This window comes from Zonotrichia albicollis, chromosome 3 (assembly GCF_047830755.1).
Source record: "Zonotrichia albicollis isolate bZonAlb1 chromosome 3, bZonAlb1.hap1, whole genome shotgun sequence".
NCBI lineage: Eukaryota > Metazoa > Chordata > Aves > Passeriformes > Passerellidae > Zonotrichia > Zonotrichia albicollis.
In genome coordinates, this window is record NC_133821.1 from 48,348,123 (window position 1) to 48,375,810 (window position 27,688).

General features: G+C 36.7%; 1 protein-coding gene across 1 annotated transcript in view; it reads right to left on the reverse strand.

The window, feature by feature from the left end:
• Positions 1-27,688, reverse strand: part of PRKN (parkin RBR E3 ubiquitin protein ligase) — a 678,920-nt gene that overhangs the window by 245,146 nt on the left and 406,086 nt on the right. Inside the window, exon 7 of the mRNA XM_014266682.3 lies at positions 21,865-22,001. Coding sequence (XP_014122157.1) covers positions 21,865-22,001 — 137 coding nt within the window. The remainder of the gene's footprint in view (positions 1-21,864; positions 22,002-27,688) is intronic.

Below are 27,688 nucleotides of genomic sequence, written 5' to 3' on the forward strand. Positions count from 1 at the left end.
AGAAGACATTATTCTGGTCAAAAGATTTTAATGAAAAAAAATTAAAAAAAAAAAAAAAACCAAAAAAAAAACAACAAAAAAAAACCAAAAAGAGAAGAGGCGAGAGAGAAATTCACCCTCAATGATTGTTTCCATTCAGAAAAGTCAAGGTCTTTCCAAACATTAAGGAGTTAAAAGCAAAGAGAGAAGAAAAGGCTAGGTTGACATTTTTTACCAGAGGACTTTTCTGGAAAGCTGATCTTTTCATTTGATATAAAAGAGTGGCTAAAGGACCAAAGGAATAAGAAGCCAGAAGGAATGATGAAACTGCATGAAAGCAGGAACCAGGCTGGAAGCACATGTGTCCTCCAATACAACAGAAGGGTAAGATGGGTAGAAGTTTAATGCTAACAATCAACCTTCCCTGGCCCAGTTAGCAATCTGGGTACTGGTTAAAGTACAGTTTTTCTCCTCTCCAGGGACTAAATATCTCACTTTATGAAGGTTAGAAAATACTAACATATTCATTGAAAGTCACTCCTTTCATCCTCTCAATATATGCATGTAAAATTTCACAATCTTTTATAGTATCCACCTCCAAATGGGAGAGACAGCACAGTGTATCAGTGTATCTTTTTTTTTTCACAGCTTTCCAATGGATGCTGGGAAGTTTTGCTTATTGACTTATTACAGTATGTGAAGTGTAAACTGATTTTCTCATTATTTAGATGCATCCAAAGCTATCACATTCTGGGCACTGACAAGATGTAACTGGCTAGCAGTCTTACTAAGTAACACATTTACACCTTGGGGAAATATCTTTTCATGATATATACTGGAAGTGCTAATTGACTTTTATTTCCTAATAACCGTTGAAACTAATAAGTTTGGAAAAGCTGGTGATTTCAAAGAACTGTAAATTAGACATTAAGACATCTTTCAGAGTGTCAAGCCTATATGTGAAAATCTTAAAAAAGTAATTTTTAAGTTCTTGTCCGCTGAAATGAATTAATGAAGTCATCAATAAGTCAATCATAACTGTCCTAATGCAGGATGTGGAGAATCTAGTAACATCATATGTGTAATTACTACTACTTTAAGTCATCAAGAAAGTAATGCAATTGCCTTTTCCTGCATCAGCAGAATGGCAGTATGGAAAAAAATATCAGAGCTGCAGCTGAGACATTACGGACATTTAACATTATGCCTCAGGAGATGGACCTTTTAAAAATGATCTGACAGTCTCTTCCTTCACCTTCCCATACCACACACTCACACACTTGTTTAACACATTGACAGATAATGTGCTGAAGTACAAATTAAAATAATCACAAATCCTGAAAAAAATAAGCAGATGGGCAGAAGAAAGGTGCCTGGTAAGTATCAAAGAGAAAGATGAATATAAGAATTCATAATGAATTAGACAGCAGAGAATCCACCAAGACAACTGATGGTAAAATTATTCTTTTTTTTTTGTGAGTGCTTGTGTGTTTGCCAGATATCACAACCAATTGACCAGGTATCACACAAATCCCTGGGAAACCACTCTGTGATTTCCAGCAATTGAGAGAAATCACTGCAATGCCAAGCCTGCCTAATGCAGTCAAAACAGATTCCTTCTCAAAAGTCCACAGAAAAACAGACTATGCTGAGTTGGAAGGACCCACAAGGATCAAGTCAAACTCCCCACCCTGCACAGAACCATCCCCAAGAGTCACACCATTTGCCCAAGAGCATTGTACAAACGCTTCTTGAACTGTCAGGCTGGTGCTGTGACCACTTTCCTGGGGAGCTGTTCCAGGGCCCAACCACCCTCTGGGTGAAGAACCTTTTCCTGAACCTAAACCTCCCCTGAGACAACTTCAGGCCATTCCCTAGGGTGCTGTCACTGGTACCACAGAGAAGAGATCAGTGTCTGTCCCTCCTTATCCTCTCATGAGTAAGCTGTAATTGCAGTGAGGTCTCCCCTCAGTCTCATGTTCGAATTGCCATCAACCAGGACCCCCAGGTCCCTTTCTGTGGCACTGCTTCCCAGCATCTCATTCTCCAGCCAGTCCATATATCCAGGGCTGTCCCATCCCAGGTACAGAATCCAACACTTTCCCTTGCTGACTTCATACCATTGGTTATTGCCCAGCTCTCTGGTTTGTTGAGGTTCTCTCTGCCCTCAAGGTACTCAACCGCTCCTCCCAGTTCTGTATCCTCTGTGAACTCGCTCTGTATCCCTTCCAGTCCTGTGTCCAAGTCATTTATGAAGACGTTGAAGAGCACAGGGCCGAGAATGGAGCCCTGTGGAACCCCCCTAGTGACAGGTCCCCAGTCTGATGTTACCCCATTCACTGTAACCCTTTGTGCCTGGCCCGTGAGCCAGCTGCTCACCCATCCCATGATGTGTTTATCCAGCTGTGTGCTGGACATTTTGTCCAGAAAGATCCTGTGAGAGACAATATCAAAAGCTTTACTGAAATCCAAAAAGATTACATCAACTGGCTTCCCTTGATCAGCTAGGTGGGATACCTTGTCAGAAAAGGAAATCAAGTTTGATAAGCAGGACTTCCCTGTTCTTGCCTCAGAGGTGATTTTTTTTTTTTTTTTAAAGCATTAGAAAGAGAATAATGAAATTTAGGAATGGGAATTAAAAGAATAGAGAAAGAACAAAGAGAAGGTAAGACTCCCCCACTGCACCCCACCCTACCAAAGAAAACCCAACCCAAACCCTGAAACGTAAAGATGACAATATCTGTGCCAAGAAACAGTGTAGGGAACTTAAATGTCCCACAAGGCCACTGAAAATGATGACATCAGGAAATATTATTAGGACCCATGCACTTATAGAAAGGACAGCTTGACCATATTAAACTGAGCTGCATTTCATTTACTCCATAGGTTCTGACTCATTCAAAGGACTTCAGTACTGACTAAGCTGACTGCCAACTGTTTCCTTATTCAGAGATTGTAATAAGAGTGGAGGTGGCAGAAGATAAAAGCAGAGAAGAAGCATAACAAGACCAAAGAACAGAGTAAAATGTAAAGCTGGCCAATGGAGTTAAAGAAAGTGGATGGAAAGCAAATTAGGCACTTCATACTGCCAAAGCAATAAAACAGTGAGAATCTGGAAAAGAAGAGAGAAAAGCAAATTGGTGAAGTTCAATCAGGAATGGAAAGGAAATGACCCAGTAAGAATAAAATGAGGCACAGAGCACAGATAAAGAGTTACATGGGAGGGAATTAAAGAGAGGAAAAGTGTCCCTGCACTGAGGACATCAGGAGGTCTCAGCTGACTTAAAGTTAACAGTAAAAACACAAAGGAGTGGGAGAGACAAAATGAGGGGAACAATTAGATGTTAAAATGGAAGAATGGAAAGAACACCTGTCATTTAAATATTCCAGTAAACTTGAGAGGAAATACTGCAACAGAGCAAGCTGAATTGACAAGATCTGAATGTGCACAGAAAGGATGCCAAGCAGTGAAGCCAAGGGACTCCAGGATGTGTGTAAATTGGCATGATGGCATGACTTGTAAGATGATCTACTCAGTGTTGGGTATAGCAGCACACATGCCTTTGAGTTTTCCACTAAGTAACTCTGACTATAAAGTATATTAAAAAAGGCAAGAAAGGTAAAATTTGTCAAAGTGCACCAAAATCCTGTAGAGTGATCAGATGTGAGCAAGCAGTAAAGTAACCGAATTAAATAAGTTTTCAATTTATGCTCTTAAGTCTTTAGGTCTGATATTTAAACATCTAATGTTTAAATGCAAGTTTGAAAGTATTTTCAGAAGAAAGCAGAAGTACATTTAACTAATATTTCATTGATGGTCTATGATGTTGACCTGAAACAAATGGGTGTACAGAACCAAAATATGCCAGAATCGCTTTTGACAGCATTTTTTGAAATCAGTATGTCTTTCCCAATGGACAACTCTTTCAGGTCTACATATCTCATCGATGCTTCCATTTATCACTAATGTTTTTTCTGACAGCTAGACCCTTATTTAGAGGTGTCCTACTTCACAACTAAGACAGACATCCAAATTTCTAACAGATATTTTGCTTATGAAACTATGTTAAAGAGTCATAATACGTGTTGTAAGTCTCAGGCCCATTCTGGGCACTGTAGCACCATATACAACAGGATCTGTTACATATGTATTCTGTTTTCCCCTAGAACAGACATCCAAGGTAACGAAAGTCCTTTCCCAGCCACCAAGGATTTTATAAGCATTATCAGTAATGTAGCTGATTGCACTATTTGCAGAGAATATTCACCCATTTACAGAAAAGAAATAGACAGATGCCATGCTGACCGCTTCAGAGAGCAGGAAAGGACTATTAGAAATGGGGGTTCTAATAGAGCTATCGTGTCCCATTTCACTCCTAATAACTGCGATGTCTTTGTGTCCTTCAGCAGGGTTTCCAAGATGCTAACCACTCAGAGCTTAACAGGCATATAGATTCTCACTAGCCAGCAAAATTAGATGACAGGATAATTTTCTACCAACTTTTTCTTGTGCTTATATTTATCTCAATGTAATTCCCACAATATCTAATGGCATTGCAGTTTTGCTTCTGTTTTTCACAGATGTTTAGTGACTCATCCAGTCATCTTAAAGTCTTGCAACCCTATGCGTTGTTTGATTCATCTCCCTTTGCATATTTAATATTGTTCTCACCGAACCTCTGTATTTTAAAATGTTTTCTACAGTCTTATAAATTGCATCTTTTTTCCCCCCTTAGAATTTCCTTTTACTGCCTTTTTAATTTCTTGTGGAGATTCAAGCTTACAATAGTAAGGACCAATAAACTTCCCCTTGAGCTAGACTGAAAAAGAAATCCTTGCTTTATGTTAACTGCATAGCTTCTAAGTAAAGCAGACACACATGTGAAGAAGCTATGAGCACTAGTGTCAAGTATAATTTATTCCCTAAATATAGTTTAGGGGCACGGAAGAAGTGTTATTAAGAAGAGATAAGATAAAAAGAAGAAAAGCGAATGGCCAAATAGTCCAGAAGAAAAGGTGAATTAATAGGGTGTGCAAAAATTGGCAGCTATGGGGTAAAACTAAGGAGGTGGCTTGAGAAAACAGCCAAAGGGAAGAGGCAATCACAGCAAAACAACAGCTGTCTGAAAGCCCCTTTCATTCAGAGAACACACATTGACTTGAACATCTCTCCAGTCTTAACCATGAAGACCAAAATGTGGAGAGAACCAAAGCATCAGCTACACTGAAACTTTTCCCAGACTGAATCACACTGAATCAAATGGTTGTGACCCTCTGAAGAGTATGGAAGAAGGTGCCAATTCCATGCCTTCTTCCTGCAGCCAACAGTCTCTTTTTGACTTCTGCAGCTGTTTCTACTGGTTGGAGTCCACTTCCATCATTCCTTTATGTTTGCTTATTTATGTTAATATTTATTCTCACCTTCATTTCTCTTCCTATACCTATATGAGTTTTACATTACATTGTACCACAGTATGGTAAAAACCCAAGGTTTTGGGTTTGAGTTTTTTAGAATTTGTTTGTTAGTTGTTTAGGTTATTTTTTTTAATAAAATGTGTAGTGAGTTAAAACAACAGGAAAAAAAGAGAACAGAATATTTCAGGAGGGGAAAGAATGTAAGAATAAAACATAAAAAAACTTTTAAAAAATAGAGGCAGAAACTCTTAATACAACTGACCCCTTCAAAATAGGCATGCTTAACATTATGATGTTAAATGTTTATAGTTTCTTAATAGACAATGGTTCCACTCTTCTAACATAAAATAAAGAATCATATCCAAATTACTTCACTGGAAGTTGTGAAGAAACACTTTAAAGGAAAATATTACTTCATTAAATGAAACAGTAAAAACAGCATAACAATTTCTGAGATTTTTTGACTTCTAACCCAATAGCTATACTTTTCTATCTATAATTATGTGCATGTGTGAGTTTGTACACATATGTATTCTGTTTGAATATACCTGCATACTAGTCCCTCACATACACAAATATTTATGTTTATATAAAATGCACAACATGAGTTTGTAATGGATAAAATAAACAGTGGCAAAACCATGAGGGAGATATGCAAGCCATCTTGAGTAATATTAAGCCATAAAATGGCATCATTCATCCTGTACTCTATATATATTTTACAAATATATTCCTATAAAAATGTTAAAAAGAGTTTTACAAATTTTATTAGCATTATTTTTCATATCCGTCTGCCTGTAGAAACAGGCTCCTTTAGTACTAAGATTCCAACTGTAGAGGGCCCTGAGGGAGAGGAGTAGTATAATATTTTTTTAAAACCTTTCAAATTATGCAAAGAAGATTTCCAACATATAAAAAGTGTCATAAGCCTAAAGTCTGCTGTGAGCTAAAAGCGTGTGGCAATGGAAATCAAGGATTCTTCCCTTAGAGCATGGAGTTTCCATTTTCATTCCTTAGATTTGCAAGATATCTCTAATCGGCACCAGTGCTGAACTGTGCCCAGACCTGCCCTTCAACAAATCTAACTTTTAACAGTGCCTGTGCATATTCTGAGAAGACAAAACGAGAAAAACTAAAAAAAACTAAAAAAAAAAAAAAAAAAAAAAAAAATTCTCTTTTAAGTTGTACTAAAAAAATGGCACAACTTGATATTCTTTAGAGGTCTGGGGTGTAAATTCACTCCACTTCAGTCTCTCTGGGACTGAAGCAGGGGAGTTGGTTAAAGTGGCTACAGATGAACACAACTTGTAAATGATCACATGAATGCATAATATTTTACACAAGGTGACACACAAATCCACTAAGTGACTTTTCCAGGAGCCAGACTGGCGGAGCAGGCACACAAGGGAAACTGCACACAGTGGTATTTGGGAGAAGCCACACAGGAAGCATATAGCACAAGCTGAGTTTAAACTTGCCCTCTCACATACAGGCCACCAATACCTCTTATACATAACACAAACAAAAGCCAGAGTTTTATTTTGTACACATGGAAACAGAAACAAGTGTTTTGGCAATACATTTTGCAACTCTGGCTCTGAAAAAATGAGTTAAGGCTGTTAGAGAAGGGCAGTTTCTGAGTGATGATTGTCTCAAATAACTTGGAAAATCACATTTCTCCATGGGCAAGGAAAAAAACCATTCTAAGCCTAAACCCAAAGTTACTTTTCTCTAGCAGCTTAGAAGAAATAGTGGACTTCTAAAATAAGGGGAAAGCCTCAGGTGACAGAATTTAAGATTTTACAACATGTGCTTAAGAGAATTGTCTTTCAATAATATGTGTTTAAACATGAATAACGATGGTAATAAATCACCCTTAAAAAGCAATAAGTTTGTAATAATACTTTACTTTCAGCTGTGATAATTTTATTTCATATAGACATTCAATATCAGTAGGGTGGCTAGATTTGAACTACCATGTAAAGCCATTCACTAGCAGATTGAAATATTCAGAAAAGTTCACTGATTTATGTTGAAAAAAAGGTCAGAAAAATATTTAGTCAATATAGTCAAATTTACTGATAAAGCTAAATAATATAGGTCCCTTAATGAAAAATATAAAAAAGTTAATGCAAAGCTAAATAAAGATGTACTTGTGCATTTGAATGACACTATCGTCCCAATATAAAATTTTTATCACAATGAAGTTAAGATGGCATTAAGTGAAAGCAAAATACAGATATTTGCACATATATCAAACTTGATAAATAAGGATCAGAAATTATAGCTGTATATCTAGAGTAATTTTAGTTACTTTTATAAGTACTTGAAGCAAGCTAAGTCAGGACTACTCTTTGCAGGTACAAATCATTGCAGTACACTTTGCTGAGATTTGCCAAATTTCTGGGTGTAAGTCTATGTCTACATGCTGCCAGATCAGCAGTTTGTAAGTGGGAGGCTGAAGCAAGCCAAGATTTCAGTGTTATCTCTTCCAAATTTTTCTGGTGGATTAGCAACCATTTTCTGGCTGCAAACAATACCATACTGTATGTGTCACATTGTTAGTACTATGCCTTAATTTTAGATGGAAAAGTGCCTCTCAAAATAGAGCAGAGAGTGAATTAAAAACAACGTCATCATACCAGAACTGTGAGAAACTAGAAAAGACAGAGGACTATAATTTCAGGTTCCTCGGAAATATCACAGCATATGGTTTAGAGAACATTTTATATTTAAAACCTCTCCAAAATACTGAATTGTCATTTATAAGAAGACTCTTCTGTACTTTTGAATTCTGAGAACTAGAATTTAATCTCATTTTGTCTTTATTGTTGGCATAAATCCACATTTTCCAGTAGTAGCTAAGGTAAGAAAGTTATCTAAGTATCCTTTGTTTTCTGATCTCTATTGAAATTGCCAGAAAGCTTCCTACACAAAACCCCCAACATTTTGAACTTGGGGGAATTGTGTTACTGGGAAGAATTGATTGTACAGAATTTCCATGTTTTAATTAAAACCAGTTTTCCCCATTCAGGATACTTTTTAATTTCAAGATTCAAATTACTACCTTTTTAACCCTGGGGAAAAAGGATTTTAAGCCATTAGTATTTTAGTTTTTATTTTCAAACACCAAAATCTACCCCAAGCTCTCATAAGTTTTACTGGAAGCCATTCATCATAACCCTGCCATTTTAAAAATATGCAACTCAGGTAATTGTAGGATAATAAGTTATACTTTAGAACACTGTTCTAAAAGGACTATACAGATTTCTAGTACAAACAAGCTCTCTCAACTGCAACTTAATGTTACTTTTAAATATTTAACATATGAGATAATATGAATTACACAGTACTTTTAATTACCATGCAAAGTAGTAATAATCTTTGAGAAAAATCTTGGTCACACAACAGTCCTGATTTTTGGAATACCAAAACTGAAATATAAATCTCTTTCTATTCCAAGTAAATCACTCCAATTATCCTACTTTCTTCTCAGTCTGTACAAAGTGATTATGAACTGATTTTGGCTGCCTTGTGAGAGCTACAGAAAGCGGCAGCCATAGCAGCCACATGAGGATCATGTTAAAGTTAGGAAGCTCTCCCAGTGCAACAGGAGCAAAGGCTATCCTGAATTTCATTGCCATAGTCTGTCTGTTGAATGACATCACTTACATAACTCTTTGGCACCTAGAGGACAAACCCAGCACAGAGGTATCGTATCCCATTCTAAAGGAATACCTTTCCCTCACCAACTTTTAGTTTATGTCCAGGCTCCAGTAAGGTGAAAACAAAAGCACGGGTTAAACCATCTTACATTTGCTCTAAGATTGGACCTTGCTATCTGCACTAAATCCCAGTGTTGCACTGCTTCAGTCTGTAATCAAAGAGTGAAACATCAATCCACTGTGTTATACATTTTTTAGTTCTACAAATGCTGTAAATGCCTACTATTTTGTAAACAAAATTAGAATAATACATGAACTGGAGGTTGTTTTCTTGAAAGAGTTTTAAATGTCAAATCTATTATAGAGTGCTGCTTAACTGGGACTTAGTATAAAAGCAGTGTAACGAAAGAGGGAAAACACTTTGATGAGCTCCATCCAGTACATAAAATTCTCTATTACACCTTCGGCACATTTGGATAGTCATACAATGCATGAGGGGTTGAAATTACTTTTGAATACAATGTGTTTTGAAATAAAGTGTTTTTCAGGTGAGGATGTATTTCCATATATGCTATAAAAATACAAGGAAAATTGGTTGACTTAGAAATAATAAACCAGTTCACTGAATCAGTCCATCTTGATGACACTGATGCTATCCAGCAATGAGGTTGATATATGAAAATTTCTTTATCCAGAAAAGTATTCAGGTTCATGCATAAACATAAGCATTTCAATATGAACCGATCAGGTTAAGCATGGACTAATTATGCATGTTCCTGTGCAGCAGAGCAATATTCCTTTCATTGGTGATGGACCTAATATAATAAACAGAAACAACAGAATTTTATGAAAGGAGAGAAACAAAGGAGTGAGCTGCAGGTTGCCTGCAATAAGAGAAATCAGTAAAAGATGTGTAAGTTGGAAGTTATCCTGGAATGAAATACAACCGGTACAGAATGGGTTAAAAACTCTCTTTTAGAATTTCTTGCTCTTATTTATTGTGGAAGACATCAAACTGAGAAGAGCTTTGGCCCTTTAGAGGAAGTGCTCAATTATAGGCAAAATATAACTGTTCTGCCCTGGGTTTTTGATGATTCTGTGATGGGAAAAGGATTTAATGTAACATCCCCATAAATCCTGATGAAGTCAGAAGCAGACACGGAGGCCATGAGCAAAACAATATATTTTGTTTTTTTAATTGAACAATATTTGTCATTTTTCTTGATAAAGAAAATATCCTAAATGCTGATAGGATGTTGCGTATTTAGCAGGACACAGTATTTCCTTTGTAAGAAAATGCAATGTCAAGAAATTGATTCTTCAGATAATTCCTTTTGGCTATATTTTTTACTATGAAAATTCTACTTATCAAGTAAGGTAAATATATGATTTGTAAATACTTTTGCCTTGATGTATTCTCTGCCAAAAATGACTTCTAAAATTTTAGAAAAATAAAAACTAATTTCTCAAGTGGACTTCCATAGCACCTTAAATAGCACAGTAAATGCAGAGTCACACCATGTAAATTCAGGACATTGTTAATGATAGTCTATGGAAACTAATCTATAAATTCTTGATTAAGGAAAAACCTAGAGTAAAAGACACAAATTGAGAGTGGGAAGAATGTATTCTAGTAGAATAATAACTCCCTGTGGACTGGCATGCACACTGAACAAAATTACTTATTTTAATTCTGACATATATTAGACATTCAGTTCTCTTGCTAGTAACTAGTTATGGCCAAAGTATGCAATTCATTATTCATACCATCATAAGAGAAAACCATCACGTCCACTGCTATGGAATTTCAGACTTGAAATGTGCCCTAGCTTTTAATAACTGCTGACTAGATTTAGCTTGATTCATTAGTGGCCTCAAAACTCCCTATTCAGACAGTATGCCACATAGAAATATGGCTGCTTGCACTTTACTGCTCATCTTTCTATTGAGAATACTAAGAAGATGGCTGTTTTAAAGCGGAATAAAGTTTGAAGCCTTTGTAGAAATACCCGAACACTGGATACAAAATTTAAAATAACCCCACCCCACTGCTTTAATAACATTTTTACATTGTCTTGGTTTGGTATTTTGAGATGGTGGGGTGTCGATTTTTTTAAAAATACATTTTCAAGCATATCAGATCTGCACAAAAATTCAAAAAATTCACACTCCATACCCCAGAGGCTAGAATTACTTCCTTCTCAAATAAATAATTAGGCAGATTTACAAAATGCACATTATTTTCCCAAGTGAATGGAAGGGCTCCAAGCGATTAAATACATAATTAGGTTGTTTTTCTAAAATGCTTATTATTTACCTGAGAGTCTCATTGCAGACTCCTGGTAAATACTGTCTCCCTGCTAGCAGTTATTACCCAAAACACCTCCCTAATTTCCAGCCTTCCTCCAGCAGTGATATCAACAGTGGATGCTACTCAAGGACATGGATCATGAAAAGCAAAATCTGGCTTTGCCAGGAAGCCCATTTAACTGACAAGCTGAGCTTCCTTCATACCTGGCATTGTACTCTTTCATTTTCCACACACAGCAGAAGACAAACAAAAGCACATTTTAGTAGTTTAGTTCATGTTTTAGCTGGCCAGAAATTCTGCTGAAGGCTGTGCCTATGTGTGCTTATGTGCTTGCAAGGCTACAGACAAAAAAAAGAGGGGAAAAAAAGCCCCAAACTCTTACTAGCTGTTTTCTACCTGGTAAGGATAACAAAGGGAGCGTGGTTTTAATAACTAATGCTTTGATCCTCACCCTCCATTTGACACAAGGTTCTCCTTCTCAGGCAGCTGTCTTGGGCCAGGTTATCAGAGCCCACCAGCCTTCACGTCCAGCTACTCCCATTGCCTCTCTCCAGGGGACACACAAGCCACAGTGCCAGGCATTCCACACGTGAATGTGAATATTCCTGCTAGCTAGGTGGGAAAGAAAAAGATCAGGGAATAAGACCTTGTTGGTTCTCCTATGCAGCTGAGGGACAATACCAAACTCTCTTTTTCTAGTGATCACAGACAAAAAACTGACCCTCAGAAGTGACCCCTTTTCATTACTCCACCTCCAGAGTCAGTTTTCCTTATGCTTTCATCTGCCCAGAGGCCTCACTGCTTTGTGGTCGTTACAGAAGAGATCAAGAGTGACTGGAATCTCAATCAGAACAAAAGAGGGCAGGAGATGCAAGGCATGACAAGGTGATGGAGAGAAAAGAAAGACAAAATGAGAATGAAGAGCAAGAGAAAAACGTGGAAAAGAATCCGAGGGTGTGCTAGCAATATTTAGGAATCAGCAAATAAGGCAACAGAGATGGCCAGACAACAACGGGAATGGCAGTGAAGGACATAATAGAAAATATATTCTACTTCCCAGAAACCAATAAATAAATAAATCATGAAAAGAAATAATGTAGAATCAAGAGAGGCATATTCTTAGGCAAAAATAAAGAAAGGAAACAAACAGAGGAAGAAATCAGAACAACTAAGCAGGAGAATTTTAATGGGCAGACCTTTGTACTTCCCAGTTGTGTCATTTGTCTGGTTTTAACACCTTCAGCTAAGATATTTATGTTTTACACATAGCTATACACATATGTTTTAAAAAGATATATATGAATTCACAGTCACAACCAAATATCTTAAATGGAGGTGAGGACTTCAGATTTCCAGTTTGGTATTTATACAGTAAAACTCTGTCATGGATATTTTGGTTATTTCTGTAAAAGCCTAACAGTAAAAGCATTCCTGAAGCACTGGTATCTCCTGCAGTGTTAGCCACAAAGCTGAAGGTGGACTAGCTGAGGTGTGCACCAAGTGGCAAGAGCTGCACACTTTGCCAGGTCATTGCTTTTATAGCAGTACCTCATTTTTTATGAGGTTTAAAAAGAGACATCTAGGGCAAAGGGTAACAGAAGAGAAGAAAACAGGTACTGACTGACAGGCAGGTAGTGTGCTCCCAGTCACCCACCAGGACACTGATAGATGGTCTTACTTTCAAATATGACTGTCTCCTAACATTCTGATCTCTGTGACAAACAAGTAAATTATAGGATACATCTTCAGTCTAGGCCTACTCAGGGCACTTAAGGCTTAGCATTCCACACATTATGTAATCTTATGAATGTGGTTGTAGTACAGCTTATGATTTACTGTTAAAATTTATCCATGAGCATTTGCAGCGAACAAGGTACGCAAAGTTATTAACAGGAAAAGTGTGAATATTCAAACTTGCTAGTGAAGGACATGACTAGCAAGGGTCCATCAAGTTCCACTTCCACAGGTGTTTCAGAAATGGGAAAGTCTTGTAAGAATTTCATTCACCCTTATTTAAACAATGTATAAGTAAAATATACATTTCATTGTCATTCTCAACTGTTATCTCATGTCCTTTTATTCTTGCCTTGGCTGTGAATCAGACTGAATGGTGTACTAGGAAAGTCCTTTCTTGGAACGGGTCCCTGATTCTGTCCAGCTGTGCTCAACTGAATCACCATACTCTGAAAACTCCAGTGTTAGTTTTCTTACAGATATGTATATGTTTATGTTTTTAAAAATGCAGAAAATATAGGGATATTAAATTGTTCTGGCAAATCTTATTGTCCTATTAGTTTCACTGAAATAATGAGACTACATTAGTTTTAAAATGGGAAAATGAAACATAAAAATTTTTAACTAGCCCAAATTTATCAGGCATCAAAACCAAAAAGCTAACTGCAAGCATCCTAATAATTCATTTTTAAGAGCATATTAAAACTTCCCATCGGATTAAGCAAAATATTTTCTATCTTAAAGAATCTAGAATTATTTCCAAATAAGACTACTCTGTTATCATATGGTGTCAGGTTCCTATAAGCAATGGATAATTATAGTTAATAATTTCCGTACTCATAAGAAGGGAAGGAAACAAGGTTACCAAATGACTCTAGATGACATGATGGCTTTTTTAATGTGAAAAAGGATTCCCCATGGGCCAGAATAAGAATATTGTTATTGCATGCAGACCTTTCATTCAACAACAATTCCATTCACCATTATGTTGGACTGTATTCGACACAGATATACAACCAAAACCTCCTTCCTCAATTACACACCCTTTCTCCTTTCCCCTATTTATTTGTTGTCTTGAAATACATTTCTGGGGAGATAGAATTTATTGAGAAGCAGTTTGAACAATGTTACTTTTTATAACCCTCACTTGCATATACATTGTGCAATCATTTCACACATCTGCTATATGAAGAACAAATCTGATTTAAGAGTTTTAATAAGACCTTGCATCAATAAATTATAACAGATTGGTGATTAGTAGTATTATTTATATGTAATATTTTTGTATCTCTTATAATGTTGATGTCTGCTTCACAGGGATTAATTATTTTCATAATTTTGTCTAAGTAGTAATATAGAAAATGTCAAAAAGAAAATTAGATTTTCACTTCCCAGACACAGAAATTTAATTAAAGCCAACTCCTTGTTGAAGGGGAATGTCCTTAGCTGGTTCTGTGATATGGCAGCAGCTCTACATGCTGCCATGTGGGAGACCAAGGCTCAGGAAGTGACTCAGGGAATATTAATCACGAAGCTTTGGAGACTAAACACATGCTGCATGTGCCACAGTTGGTCCCAGCAGGTTATTTATGGAGCATATAGGTTAGCAGACAGCAATGATTTCTTATAAAGGCTGCTGCTTGCACAGCCCACCTCAGGGATAGCATTATACTGAAAGAAACTCTCTGCTTGCATAAAAACTGATCCATTAGGAAATCTCTAATTATCCAAACATGAAAGGTCAGCTTCTCTCACGCTACATGAGTGTAAGATAAAGACCTCAACAAATTCTGGCTGTAAAAACCAACATCTTCTTCAGTCTCTTGGACATTTTAGGACTACTGTCCTAAACTACTGTCATGGAAAGATAAATTCTCAGATTTATGAGAGAAACTGGAGGCATTATTTACACTATTTTACCTACCCTCACTCTTTAGATCTTTCTTGTTTTATGCCTTGAATAGTCACCAACACTTCTCCTTTATTCCCAGCCTCTTTGGTCTCTCAGTTCCTTCCCTTCATGACTCTTCTTTCCACTGTTCCCTATATTATTATTCCTTCCTTCTATTCATCTCAATTGTTCCCATTTTTCACCCAGACTTCCTCATGAACATTAACTGCCTATGGTCTAGAATGGGAGCACCGAGAAAGGCCATTCAGGACTTGGAACACCATCCATGGACAACTCAGTGTAGTCCTGCTTGAAAATGCATCTGCAGCCATGAATGAAAACAAATCTTCCTTTTTCAGAAGCTTACCCTTCTTTCTTAAAAAATATATTTTCCCTGATAAAATAGGCATTAAGGAGGTACAGTCAAAATCATTGTACTTGCTATAACAGCACCTACATCAGATGAATTAGAAAATAGCTTGAGTTAAAAACCCATCCAAGAAGTTCAGTGTAAAGTTGATGACTAATAAAACTGTATGACTTGATTTTACTGTTCATGTATGTGATGATTTTTCTCAATCAGATGGCAACTTAAAAGTGACTTATCAACTAATCATTGTAAGATAAACAAGTATGGGCTGAAGTGCTTTCAGTCAGAACAAATATCTTTCATTTCCAAAGAAAAAGTCACAGCTTTCACTGACTCCAGCTGAGACAAAAATTCACCTCTGTTTCAGCTGGACATAGAAATGGTGAAAGACAGATAGACCTGCACACAATTTTGCACACATCTGCACACAATTTTGCTACTGCTCCAGTATGTTTGCTTTATGTTGACACAGGCCAGCTCATTTCACAGGACAAGAAGTGTGCTTTGGAAGTTCATTTCTAGTTCCTTTTAAAGTCAATTAATTTCCATGCAAGATTTTTTCATTATCTCTTGTCCTTCATTATTGCTAACCAGATTAAGCCTATGTGCACTGTCATCTCTATGCAATTTACAAATGAAATATATTGCAATAGAAGGACTAGTGAGAGATAAGGGAGGAAAACACCTATGGGTAAGACATCTCCTGCAGGATTTAATTATGGCCACTCGGATTTCTGTAAGTATCCCATTGTATGACTTCACTGCAGTTGTTCCAGAAAAGAATCCAATGCCTGCTTCAAATATACCATGAGATCAAGCTCTGCTTGTTTTGTAGATTTGAAGGCTGTTTAGATAAGAAGTTGGCAATCTGTAGCCACAGAAACAGCACAAAGACTTGAGGGAAAAAACCTCAGATGTCACTGCTTGAACTTCAGTCAACAGTGAAAATGGAAATGAAAGAGCTGCTGTGACTTCTAACTATGTCCTTTGAGCTAGTCTCATGAGCTTGTGCTAGTAAAGGAACACAAAAAAGCGCTTGATACACCGTTAGTTCATGTTTATTTTATGACCACAGTGAGAAGAGAATGCAGAAGACCATAAAAAACATTTTCAGGAAGCTACTTCAGGAAACTTCTGCAAGTTCAATTAATCCTTGAGAATAAAAATTTAGTTTGTCCATAGGTTTTTGGTTCCCTTCTCTGTCAAAGTCTGCTTCTGTATGCTCAGATATTTCATACCAACAAGAAATTACAAAAAGTTGACTGCTGACAAGAATTTACCAGCTCCTAATATTAAACTTGAAGAGTACTTTGCATTAATTCCTAAATCCGTAAATGTGTGTGTTTTAATCCCTTTTATTTTATTCCTCTAATAATGACTCCCATTTCTCAAATTCTGTGAATTCTTAAGGTATCTCAAATATGTTTAAGCACTGTTATTGAAGAACACAGACTTCAGAAACTGCTGACATACTGAGGCTTCACACCAGGGAACTCTTATTTCTTGTACCTGTTCTTGCAACTGGCTCCCTTTAGGCCCCACCAAACTCTGTATGCTTCTACATTACATTCCTGAGAAGGTTCTGTTCCAGAACACTGACCTTCATTTAAAGCCCCTTGCATAGCTGCACCTTCTGAAATTGGTTGGAGCTTTTGTCCATAACAGAAATGACTCAAACACACTTTTTGGGGTGGTCAAATCACAGCTTTCCTCCTCCCTTCTACTTGCAAACTTTGCTTAAGCTGTTCATTCTCCCCTTTTCTACAAGGGTACTTGGATTTTGAAAGATGATTCAGAGATTCATGACTGCATTGACATACTGTTATTATACAAATAGCATGTAATGTGGGTAAAAAATTTAATCTAACCCTAGAAGCCTTCCTTCAGTGGAATGTGGTTCTTGAGGCAATTTATTATACTTTAAAGCTTTAGTCCTTTTTATTAGCAGTTCCATACACAAATTGGGGTAATTCTCCATATTTATTTATATATCTGTGATAAAATCAGATTACTTCCAGATAAAATAGTGTTTTATAGTCATCAGGAGAACTGCATCTTTTATCTGGATTCCCCTACAATACATCATGCATATGATTACTCATAAGAAATAAAGTGATGCAAAGATGCTTTTGCAAAGTGCCTACAGCAGCATAAAACCTTGCCTTTCCTAGGTATCACCAACTTTTCTACTACCAAAGAACTGTGGAAGTCTATTTCACACTGGGGACCAAGATTCATAATGCTCTAATGCTATTTCAAAAGTGCAACTGTGTTCATAGGAAAAGAATGTGTTTAAAAGAGGTAATACATTGTATATTTGTATACAATTCCTTCTTTAAGGTAATGCTCGAAGATTCTTTGCCCTGCACAGTAACTAAATAACCATAAATGATCTTTCATGCATATGCAAATCCATTCCTCTAAGCACCTTATTAATTATTTCAAAGATACTTGGAGGTCACCACTCATGGAAATTTCTATGCATGAAGCCTCATTAATACAAGACACCACACAGAGATATGGGATAGATTTTTTGTTGCTATTTAACAAGGGCAGAGAGTATAATCTGTAACATTTACTTTTTTTATTTTAATGACCAATGGAATTCGGCCAGCTCCTCTGCCCTTCTGCAAGTGCTTGCTCTGAGCTGCTGCGGTGGGTTTGAGTGGTGGGGCTGCTGCCACACTCCTGCAAACAGCTAATCCCATCAATGCACTGCTACTGTGCTCAGAGCTCTGCTCCTCCAGGCTGGCTCCTCTCAGCTGGAGCTCGGCTGCCTGGCACTCCATTAGCAGCTGAACACTAAGGAATTAATGTTCTTCTTCCAAAAATCACAGCAATGACACATTTTGTTTTGGAACAAAGTGAAGCTATGGCACTATTGAGGTGATATATCATAGCTCATCTGCTCAGATGATAGCTTTCTTTTGAAACCTTCTTATCTCCTGCTTAATAAGGCCGCGTAACAGAAATCAAAGCAAAGCAAGGATATAACAACACAAAATACCTGAATGCAATGAAAAAAAATGCATCCTCTGGCACATGTGTGCCAGGAAGCAAGAAATTAAACCTACTTGAGGAGCCCTGTTTATCTGAAATCCCTAGATCCTTTCCAGCTCAAGTTATCATACACTTGTGATGATAACACTGATCTCGTCTGTCACAGTGACCCTTTGCTGTAGCAGCTGCTGTTTATTTTTATTCTGTTGTATGTATGGTGCTTTCACCTCTAGGTTGATCCAATAAAATATATAAAAAACTTGCTATGTTGGTACATTCCCTTGATAAAAATCGGGAACAGTGAGTCAAATGTTAATGGAAACTGCAGGCTATGTTCATTATGTTATCTCTATTTTTGAAAAACACTAGAATCAGCAGAACTAATTGGAAGTGCCAACTATTTAACCATGCTTAATTACAAAATCAAACTCTCCTGTAGAATTTGAGGGCAATGTGTGCGCGTATGCCTTGAAGAAATGTGCCAGTTTTGAAGTAAATCTATTCTTACATGAAAATGACCAAATAACATTTAAAAATCCAAACCTCAAACGTCAAGACATCACAAACACTATTTCAGCATTAGTCTGTGGTGTTTAAAATACATGTTTAAATGCAGACTTTTTTGAGCTGTCTGTGCAACCTGGTGAGCTACCATAACATAAATCTCATCAGAGTGAATATGACTTTGTTTTGTATTCCTTTTAGAAGAGGGCTCAAACAAACCTCTATCTTTTCAATAAAGCTCAGACCTAATGTTTATTTTTTTACTTTGAGTCATTCTCTATTAGATATAACATGCATTAAACCCACATTGCCAGAATAAGAAAGGTCTTTTCTTGGCATGTCCTATGGTGTTCATTCCTGTCAAGGAGAATTCATTTGAGGCTTCATTGAGGTAATTAGAAAAAGCTGTGTCAAATAGTGCCTTATCATATCCACATGTAAATACAAACTGCAAATTGTAGTTGCAAAATTAAAATTGTGAACTGTAGACTGTAAAAATGTCATCTTATGCTATTCAGTAGAAGTAAGTGGAACGGAAAATCATGTGACACTGCTCTGAAAGTTTCTCAAGTGAATTCATTGATGAGAGCTGCTGCATCCATAGCTGTGAAGGAGGCTAAACCCCCTTAGGTCTGAACAGTAGGAAGAGGTTGACAATGCAGGTATGCCTCCTTCTCACAGGTGTGATGAAACAGTCTCATGACTTTCTCAAAGAACAAAAAATAATCATCAGTTCCTAACTCAAGTACAACTTAATACTAGAGACAACCAAATGACCTGTATATCAGAAAGTTAGGTTCAGATAGCTGCAGAAATGAACTGCGAAGTTACAACAGCTCTGTTTAGATTCTTCATTGTGCAAAGTATCCCAAAAGAGAATACTTCCAAGTGCATTTTTTTAAATGCAAAACTGCTAACATAACAGATAAAACTGACAGAGGTAGCAATCAATGAGAGAGAAAAAGTATTGCAATTATATTACTATTACTACTGCTATTAGAACTGCTTTAAGGTTTAGTATTTTAAAAACAACTTTCCAGTATGGGGAGTTCTGAAACTTTGAGATTAGCAATATTTTAGTCTTGCCATATATAGCTATTATAACACTTAGTGTACAACACAGCTGAGGCTAGACTGGCAGTAATGGCTTCTTTCCCATTTCCTCAGCTGAACTCTATCTCACTTGAACAGCAGAAGTACACCATCCTTTGTGCATCCTCTACAGCATGCCTTTCTTAAGCCAAAACCATGCCTTCCCCTCCACTCCAAGACTGAAATTGCAACCCTGAGCATCCCAGCATCACCTTTTTGTGTATTCTCCTCATCCCTACTCTGCTTCTACTGTTCAATTCCCATAATGTTCAACTTCAGCAAACAGAAAAGAGAAAAAGACTGCCTGGCAACTGCCAGTCAGGGGTAAAAACTTCTGAAAACTTTTTAGCCTCCTCTCAGAGAAAAAGAACTTCTGAACTGAGCAACTGGAGTTGAAAATATATGGAAAAATCCTAATACAAGTTTACTGCAGCATGACTAGCAATGGGTTTACAGACAGAAGAGGCAGAAGGGTCATTAGTTTGACATATCAGCCTGAACTGGAGGAAGCTCTCTGACACCAGCCACAGCAGCAAGGAGGCCTACAAGCAAGGAAAAAGATGAGCTGCCTGCTGCACCACTGGCATAACTGATTAACCTAAGGAGCTAACAGAAGAAAATGGAAGAAATCAATAAAACAGGGGAAAAAAGGAAGGATTCTACTCAAGCAGCTTATTAATTTGTGTGGGAGCAGCAAATGGATTAACTTCTGGAGAAGCAAGGAAGGAGGCTGAGAGTACAGATTGACCACACAGTACTATGCTAATGTAAAGGTCAAGGAAAGAACACTAGGTATAAAGATCCTGTTCAGTTTCTCATGACAAGTTTTCCTACAAAACATTAAAAATTATTTTGTGTAGGATGACATCAGTATGTAAATGCAGTAGCTGTTTAGGGGGAAGAAAAATAAGACCTGGCAACACAGCACATAAACAGCAGTTCTAGTGAAATGTAAAGAACCATTGCTTGCTTGTTCTTGAAGCAATTAAAAAGAAATAATTTTAAATATTTCTTACTACTGTACTTTCAATATTGTCAAGGCATGTTTCAAATTCAATAGATGCCACTCTACTAAGAACTTTTGTCAATTTTTCTCTCATCTAGTGGTGTTTTAAACTTATTTATCAGCCATTCAGGTAACCAGGCAAACCTATCTTCTATGAAGCTTCTAATATGGTGTAAAATTATTCTCATACCATGATACAGCACTTAAGACAAACATATATGCTCCCATTTTAATTTAACACCAAGAAAAAAGAATCCTCTGTATAGAATATACTTCTATATTTCTTCACAGCAAAATTTTTGACAATTTTGCAGTCCACATGCCAGTGTAACTGAATCAATTCTCAAAACAAATCTTCTATATTATATTCAACTCTTTGTTCAGTTAAGTCAAACCTTGTTTCCTACTCAAGTAAAACACGTAACTACATTTCATTCAGAGAGGTGATAATTAGCAATAATAACTTCACCAAAAGGAAGAGTATTTAAAATTCCTGTTGCAGTCCTTTTTCATTAGTGCGTGAAGACAGACCAAGAAAGTTAATAATTTACTTAATTTGAAATTGAAAATGTGAAGGTCAAGGTGTTTTGTTTTTTTTTTTAACTGTAGTGTAATGCTATCATCTGCTTGCACTTCATTATGATAAAATACTAATATGAAGAAAGTAAACATTTGATTTTAAAAGAAATGCCCTTTAAAATCCAGTTAATTCTCTAGTTCACATGCTTAGCAAAATCCACTTCAATATTCAAATATTTTCTCCAACAAATTAAACAACTACTATGAACACAGTATAATTCCACTGATTTACACAAAATTAATAGGTATTAAAAAAAATATTATCCTGAAATCAAAATTAGATTAAAACAAATTATAAAAAAATCATCAGAAACATACCTACACAGGGGAGGGAATAGCCAATCTGCGGGTCATGGATGAACTGGCGGTCGTTCAGCATGGTCACACAGTACAGATGGAAGCAGTCCAGGCAAATGACATGGCGATGCACACATTGGAACACAAGCACAGGACTCCTGTTAAAGACAGAGCAGTGAGAGTGATGAACAAGGACTGGACTGAACTCCAAAGAAAGCTTCATTTCAAACTTCTAATTTAATAGTAATTTTCAATTCACAGCAAACAGGATTATTACATGTGTAAAAACAGATTTTACCCTGGCATATTGCAGCACTTATCAAAAGATGGGTTCTAAAAGGAATCAGATATAAGGAAATGGAATTAAAGTTTTACTGAAAACTGAGACTTTACTGAAAACTGAAACCTAAACCAAGAAAAGTCCTTTAAAACAGATATCCTTTGTATGAGGTGAAGAAAGATAATATATGATAAAACATCAATGGTGATAGGTAAGATAAAATAAGTATGTGACCATCTAGGAAAGGTAAAGATTTTGTGAAAACCACCATGTGCCTTCAGCCTCTCAAGGCACCCATTTGAACTCTGCAACCAATGCGTTCTCTTTGTACTAATGAGTAAAGTAATTCAGCTTCTGGTGAGAGGTGTGTGATTCAATTTGGGAGTGAAACACCTAAACTTAAGTGCTGGGCATAAATACGGTAAGTGAGAAATTCCATGTGGTGAGAAATTCCTGCTACAGTCAATACACTAAGTGGAGCTGGAGCTGAACAGCCTCAGGTGCCTGCAGTAAGGTGAGCTGAGTCATCAATTTGTCTCCACTGCCTGTATGGGCTCAGCCTCCAGGGACCATTGCAGGAGTGCAGGCACCCATCACCCATGCAGAGACTAAAAAAAGCTACCCAAGCCTGACAGAATGCTGTTTGTGGAGATGCAGAGAGGAAACGCTTGGAATAAGTGAGGACAAAGAGTTTTACTCCTGAGCTGGTCTGCATTCAGAGAATCTCCAGTGACAGTCACAGCAAGGAAAGCCAAAGAGCCAGTGGTTTTCAAAAGCCCATCCAGGACCAGCACACTGAAGGTGAATGAAAAATTGAGTAACAGAGAAAATATTACACACACATGAAATATGCCTTCACTGCAGGAACAGGCTGATCAAACCTAATGGTGTTGCTCTAATATAGGGTAACTTCTGCTAACTCCTGATGGATATAACACACCTGTCTGCTCCAAAGTAAAGTGTGCTATACATTGTTTCTTATCTTTCAGAGCTATTACCAACCTCAAGTCTCAACATGGCAAATAATAAAGAGAGATGTGTTAAATTGAACACAACAGTGAGATTCCCATCCAAAACTTGAATTACTTTACTCCTTTAATTTGCTTGTGAGTGAACACAGGAAGGAATTCACCCCAAATTTCAATGTTTCAGTTACTAGTAAGAAGTATAATTTTTTTTAAAAAATAAAATTAGGAATTCTCACACATTAATGGTACTCCAGGAGACAAGTATTGAAATACAAAATGAAATACAGCAGGACTTGTGATAAAATCATGAGGGTTAGAAATACTGCTACATTTTCTCTAAAACCTGAGATGATGCTTTGAAAATCCCCTGAAACAGTAAAACACAAAGGCTTCAGTGTAGGAATAGAGCTTCAAAATGTAATCATTAATTTCACATATTGTATACAAGCATTTAATCTTCCATGAAAATATGTTTTACTATTGCACATACTATAGAATTCATGGCAGTGTGCTAGTACCTCCAAAAATATAATCTCTGTGTTTTAAGGATTTTCTTGAATAAAGCAGCTTAAAACTGAATTAAATAAAACCTCCCCACATTACTAATCCTTATTAGTTGCCCACTTGCTGTTCTAAATGTATCAAATAATAATAAAAAAAAACCAGCTATAAGGCAAAATGAGTTTAGCTCTGGACAGTCCCCAAGTCATTATGGAGAAGTAGAGAAGCAGCTGCCTTGTCCCTACAGTGCAAAAGTCCCTGTGGTCACTAGTCAAATGAAACCTTCAGGAAAACCAGAAACACTTTAGAAAGAACCCTTACATTTCTTCATAAATTGTGGATTTAATAAAATTGAATAAAAAGTTTAAATGGATATCTCACTTTAAGGGTTAATTGCTCTTTTTTATTACTCCAGTGTCTATCTTTTCTAGTTTCATGGGAGGCTCCCTGTTTCTAAATTCACACCTGTCTGACCTTCACTTCAAAGACAAAATACACGTGTGTGGTGAGATGCATAAGAGAAAGCCGTCAGAAGTGGGGCATCTTAAAGCCAGGACAGAAATGAAAATAGTGTTATTAATATAATATTTCCACCTAAACTTGTATGAAATCAATACTAACAGCACTTCATTATGCAAATGAGCTACTATGCTCAGTTTCTGCCATAAATTATTTTGTGATAACTGATTTTGCTTCTCAATGTATCACAATTGTCTAAAATTAAAACTAAAGTCTCCAGAAGGGGCATAGCCACACATATACATATTTAAACTTCATCTTTATTTATCTTAAATTTATCTTAAATAAATAAACTGCATCTTTATTTTATCTTAAAAAATTCTATCTTTTAACACCATCAGACTCCAAGCAATGTGTACAAGAGAGATATAAATCTGGGTTCTGACTGTGTCAGAAAAAACAAGCTTAACTCTCACACTGCCCGCTAATTTTTCAGCCCAGGCTATCTGTGTCAGAAAGCTTTAAGAAACTCAATTTTTATGCAAGGAAGATTGATACAAATTCATTTGGCATTGGAGCAATTGCTGCAGACCAACATTTGCAGATTTTTTATCAAAAGAATGCAGTTCTAGTTTAAAAGGGGCATAAAAGTCTTGTCCCTGAGATCAGTAAAGATGAAGATGTAGAGATTACTATCACAATGCCCAGGTGAAGTTAGTGAATACTCATTTAGGATACACCAAGAGTTATTGATAGAAGCCTTGCTTGTACAAAATGCAATTTATTTTAGAAAGGAGTATTATGAAAGTAGAAAAAAATTGCCACAGTGTAACAAGGTCCCTTCCTCAATCTAACACAATAGGCTAGTAATGTAAATCTGACATATATTTTGGAAAGTGTTTCATAGGTTCCATTTACATAATGTGTTTGGCTGAATTAGAGGCTTCATGAGAATAATATATAAGAAAAATGTTTCTCACAGCAAGGGATAAATTGGTCCTTTTTGTTCACCAATTAGGAATGTAACCACTTTTAAAAATTGAAAATCCAACATTACAATGCATCACTGGAAATTTCCATAATAAGTAACTCACTCCTGTGCTTGGATTCCTTTTCATTAGAATTTTATCAGTGTGCATTGACTTAAATGAAAAAGAAAAGGGACCTTAAATCTTTCTGCTTTGTATTAGTACTGTTGGATAACTGTGGCCCAACAACAGCAGGGGTGGAAATGATTTCTGGTCCATAAGCCCTTTCCTCCTTCCCTCCAGAGCAGCAAGGTGCAGATAATTCTCAGCCAGACTACCACAGGATACCGGCTAAAGAAAGATACAAAGACTTGATCTTGTTTAGATAGGAAGCATCCTGAGAAATTGATTGTTCTAGTACACCCTAAAAATCTTATGATGGTTATTATTGTATAGAGATTGAGTCCAATGGCTGTGAGGGGCTGCTTAGCATAAGGAATTATTTGTAGACATAACAGTGGATCAGTTTATACATCTTGCAATGCCTACTGGAAAATATATGGGGCAACCTCTCTCTTGCTTGGTCCTTACTCTTAATGTTTTGAAAAAAGCTGGACTGAATAAAGGTTAAACAGCACACCACATATATGAGACCATTATTTTTTAGAAAACGTCAGTAGCCACAGTCTGAAGCACTTTTGGGCAAGGAATACATCTAAGTCTGTAGAAATATGTGAAAATCATGTTGGACAAATCTGTGAAACCGCCTTGAGGTAAATTCTAGGTGACAGTTGGATTTCTCTCACCTCAATCTCAAAATCTTAACCAAATAACAACAAAAAACCTTAGCAAATATCTATAAGGCTGCCTTGATGGGATTACAGTCAGGAAAGCAAAAATAGCCATGTGGAGTTCCTTTCCCTGCAGTAAATAGGAATGCACACAGCTATATCAGAGTCTTTAACCCCACCTATGAGTACTATATTTATCATCAAACACATTTTATGTATTTATAGCACATTTTTCCACTTTGTCAATCTTCCTGTACTTCAAAAAGCTTACTATATAAGCACTGTGAAATAGTTTAATTTCTGAATGGATCTCCATGTCATTCTAAAGCAGATCTATCTTAAGTTTCAGGTCAGCACCATTCAAGAAAAGGTGAATCACTGAAAAAATGTGTAAGGGAAAAGAAAAATATAAACTTTGGTGACATGGACACTACAGACACTCTCCTGCTTCATAAAAAAATCAAAAGAAAAACAGAAATATCCTTGAGCAGCAGTCAATCCATTTTGGCTGCATCCTTGTAGCAGAACAAAATTACAATGCCTAAATAAGCCAAATTATTCATCCATCACGTGGCTTCCTCATAGAACTGTATGTAGGAGAATATAGTCTTCTAATTCCTACAAAGCTGGTGACACTTCTGGCTTTCCTGTCTATCACACACATTCCACACTCCTATGCAAAACTATTGAAAGACTTGCCTGTTTGTGACACTTAATGTGCATGGTTTTCTTACCATGAAGATACTTTCGGGAACTTTCTGATTGAATATATTATTAAAATATATTAGAATGATGCTAATATTTCTACAAAATATAAATATAGAAAGTACAGAAAAATTGCCACAGTCATTTAGAATATAGGTTTAGAATTGTTTGGAGGAAAGTAGAGCAGCGAATCCTGCTTTCTAATGAGCAATATGCTATTATGGATTACTAAAAACAGTGACCTATCAATTACAATTGTGAGTAACAATCCAGGTCCCTGATATTTAGACAAGGGTAAGCATTTGAAATGGGTATAAAGACCTTACCTGAGAACAGAAAAAGTAACTAACAAAGTAATATCAGATATAACTTTGCAGTCATGAATCCATCCTTCATGGACTTTTATGAACAAAAAAATTACACCCTTACATTTCCTTTCCTAAGGGATGAAAATATATCTTTACATAGGGTGTTCTAATTAAAAAACCCAGTACAGATAAATATAGTATTACCAGAAAACTAAAATATTAAATCCCTTAAAACAGTAACAACAACACAGCTCTGTTTTTTTGTCTTTGATCACTTGCCACACAATGCATCAAAGATCATGAAATGAAGGTTATGAACGCCATGAGACATCACTGTGCAAGCTTAAATTTTCTGGCTGTGCTTCTGTATAAAAATGTATTCTGACCTACAGCTGTTAACTTAAAGAAGCACTGGCAAGTGAAATCTGACCTATTTTCTCCTCTGTTACATGTTTTCCTGTAAAACGTGCTTTCATGTTTCTTATTTCTACTGGAAAGCAGTGCCAAGAGGCTAGAACCCAGAAACAGCCTGACTGTGCTAAACCAGAATATAGGAGGAGAAAACAGGCATGCTTAAAATTAGTGCTCATGATGGCAAGTACTCCTTTCAGCACTGTTCCTGTTAACTGTGCTGTTAAGGGTTTTCTCAGGGTATGGAAATGACACACATTACAATTGCCTGTAAAATCTCTGCTCTCTCTGGCAGGCAGCAGCATCTGCTGCCTGAGGACATGGGCAAGGGGAGTTTTTGTTACATGCACTGGTACATTCAAATTAGTACCAGGTACTACTACGTTTGCTCTGCCTGCTTGCTCAGACAGCTTGTGCGAGCTCTCTGCTCAGGCACAATAACCACCCTTGCCAC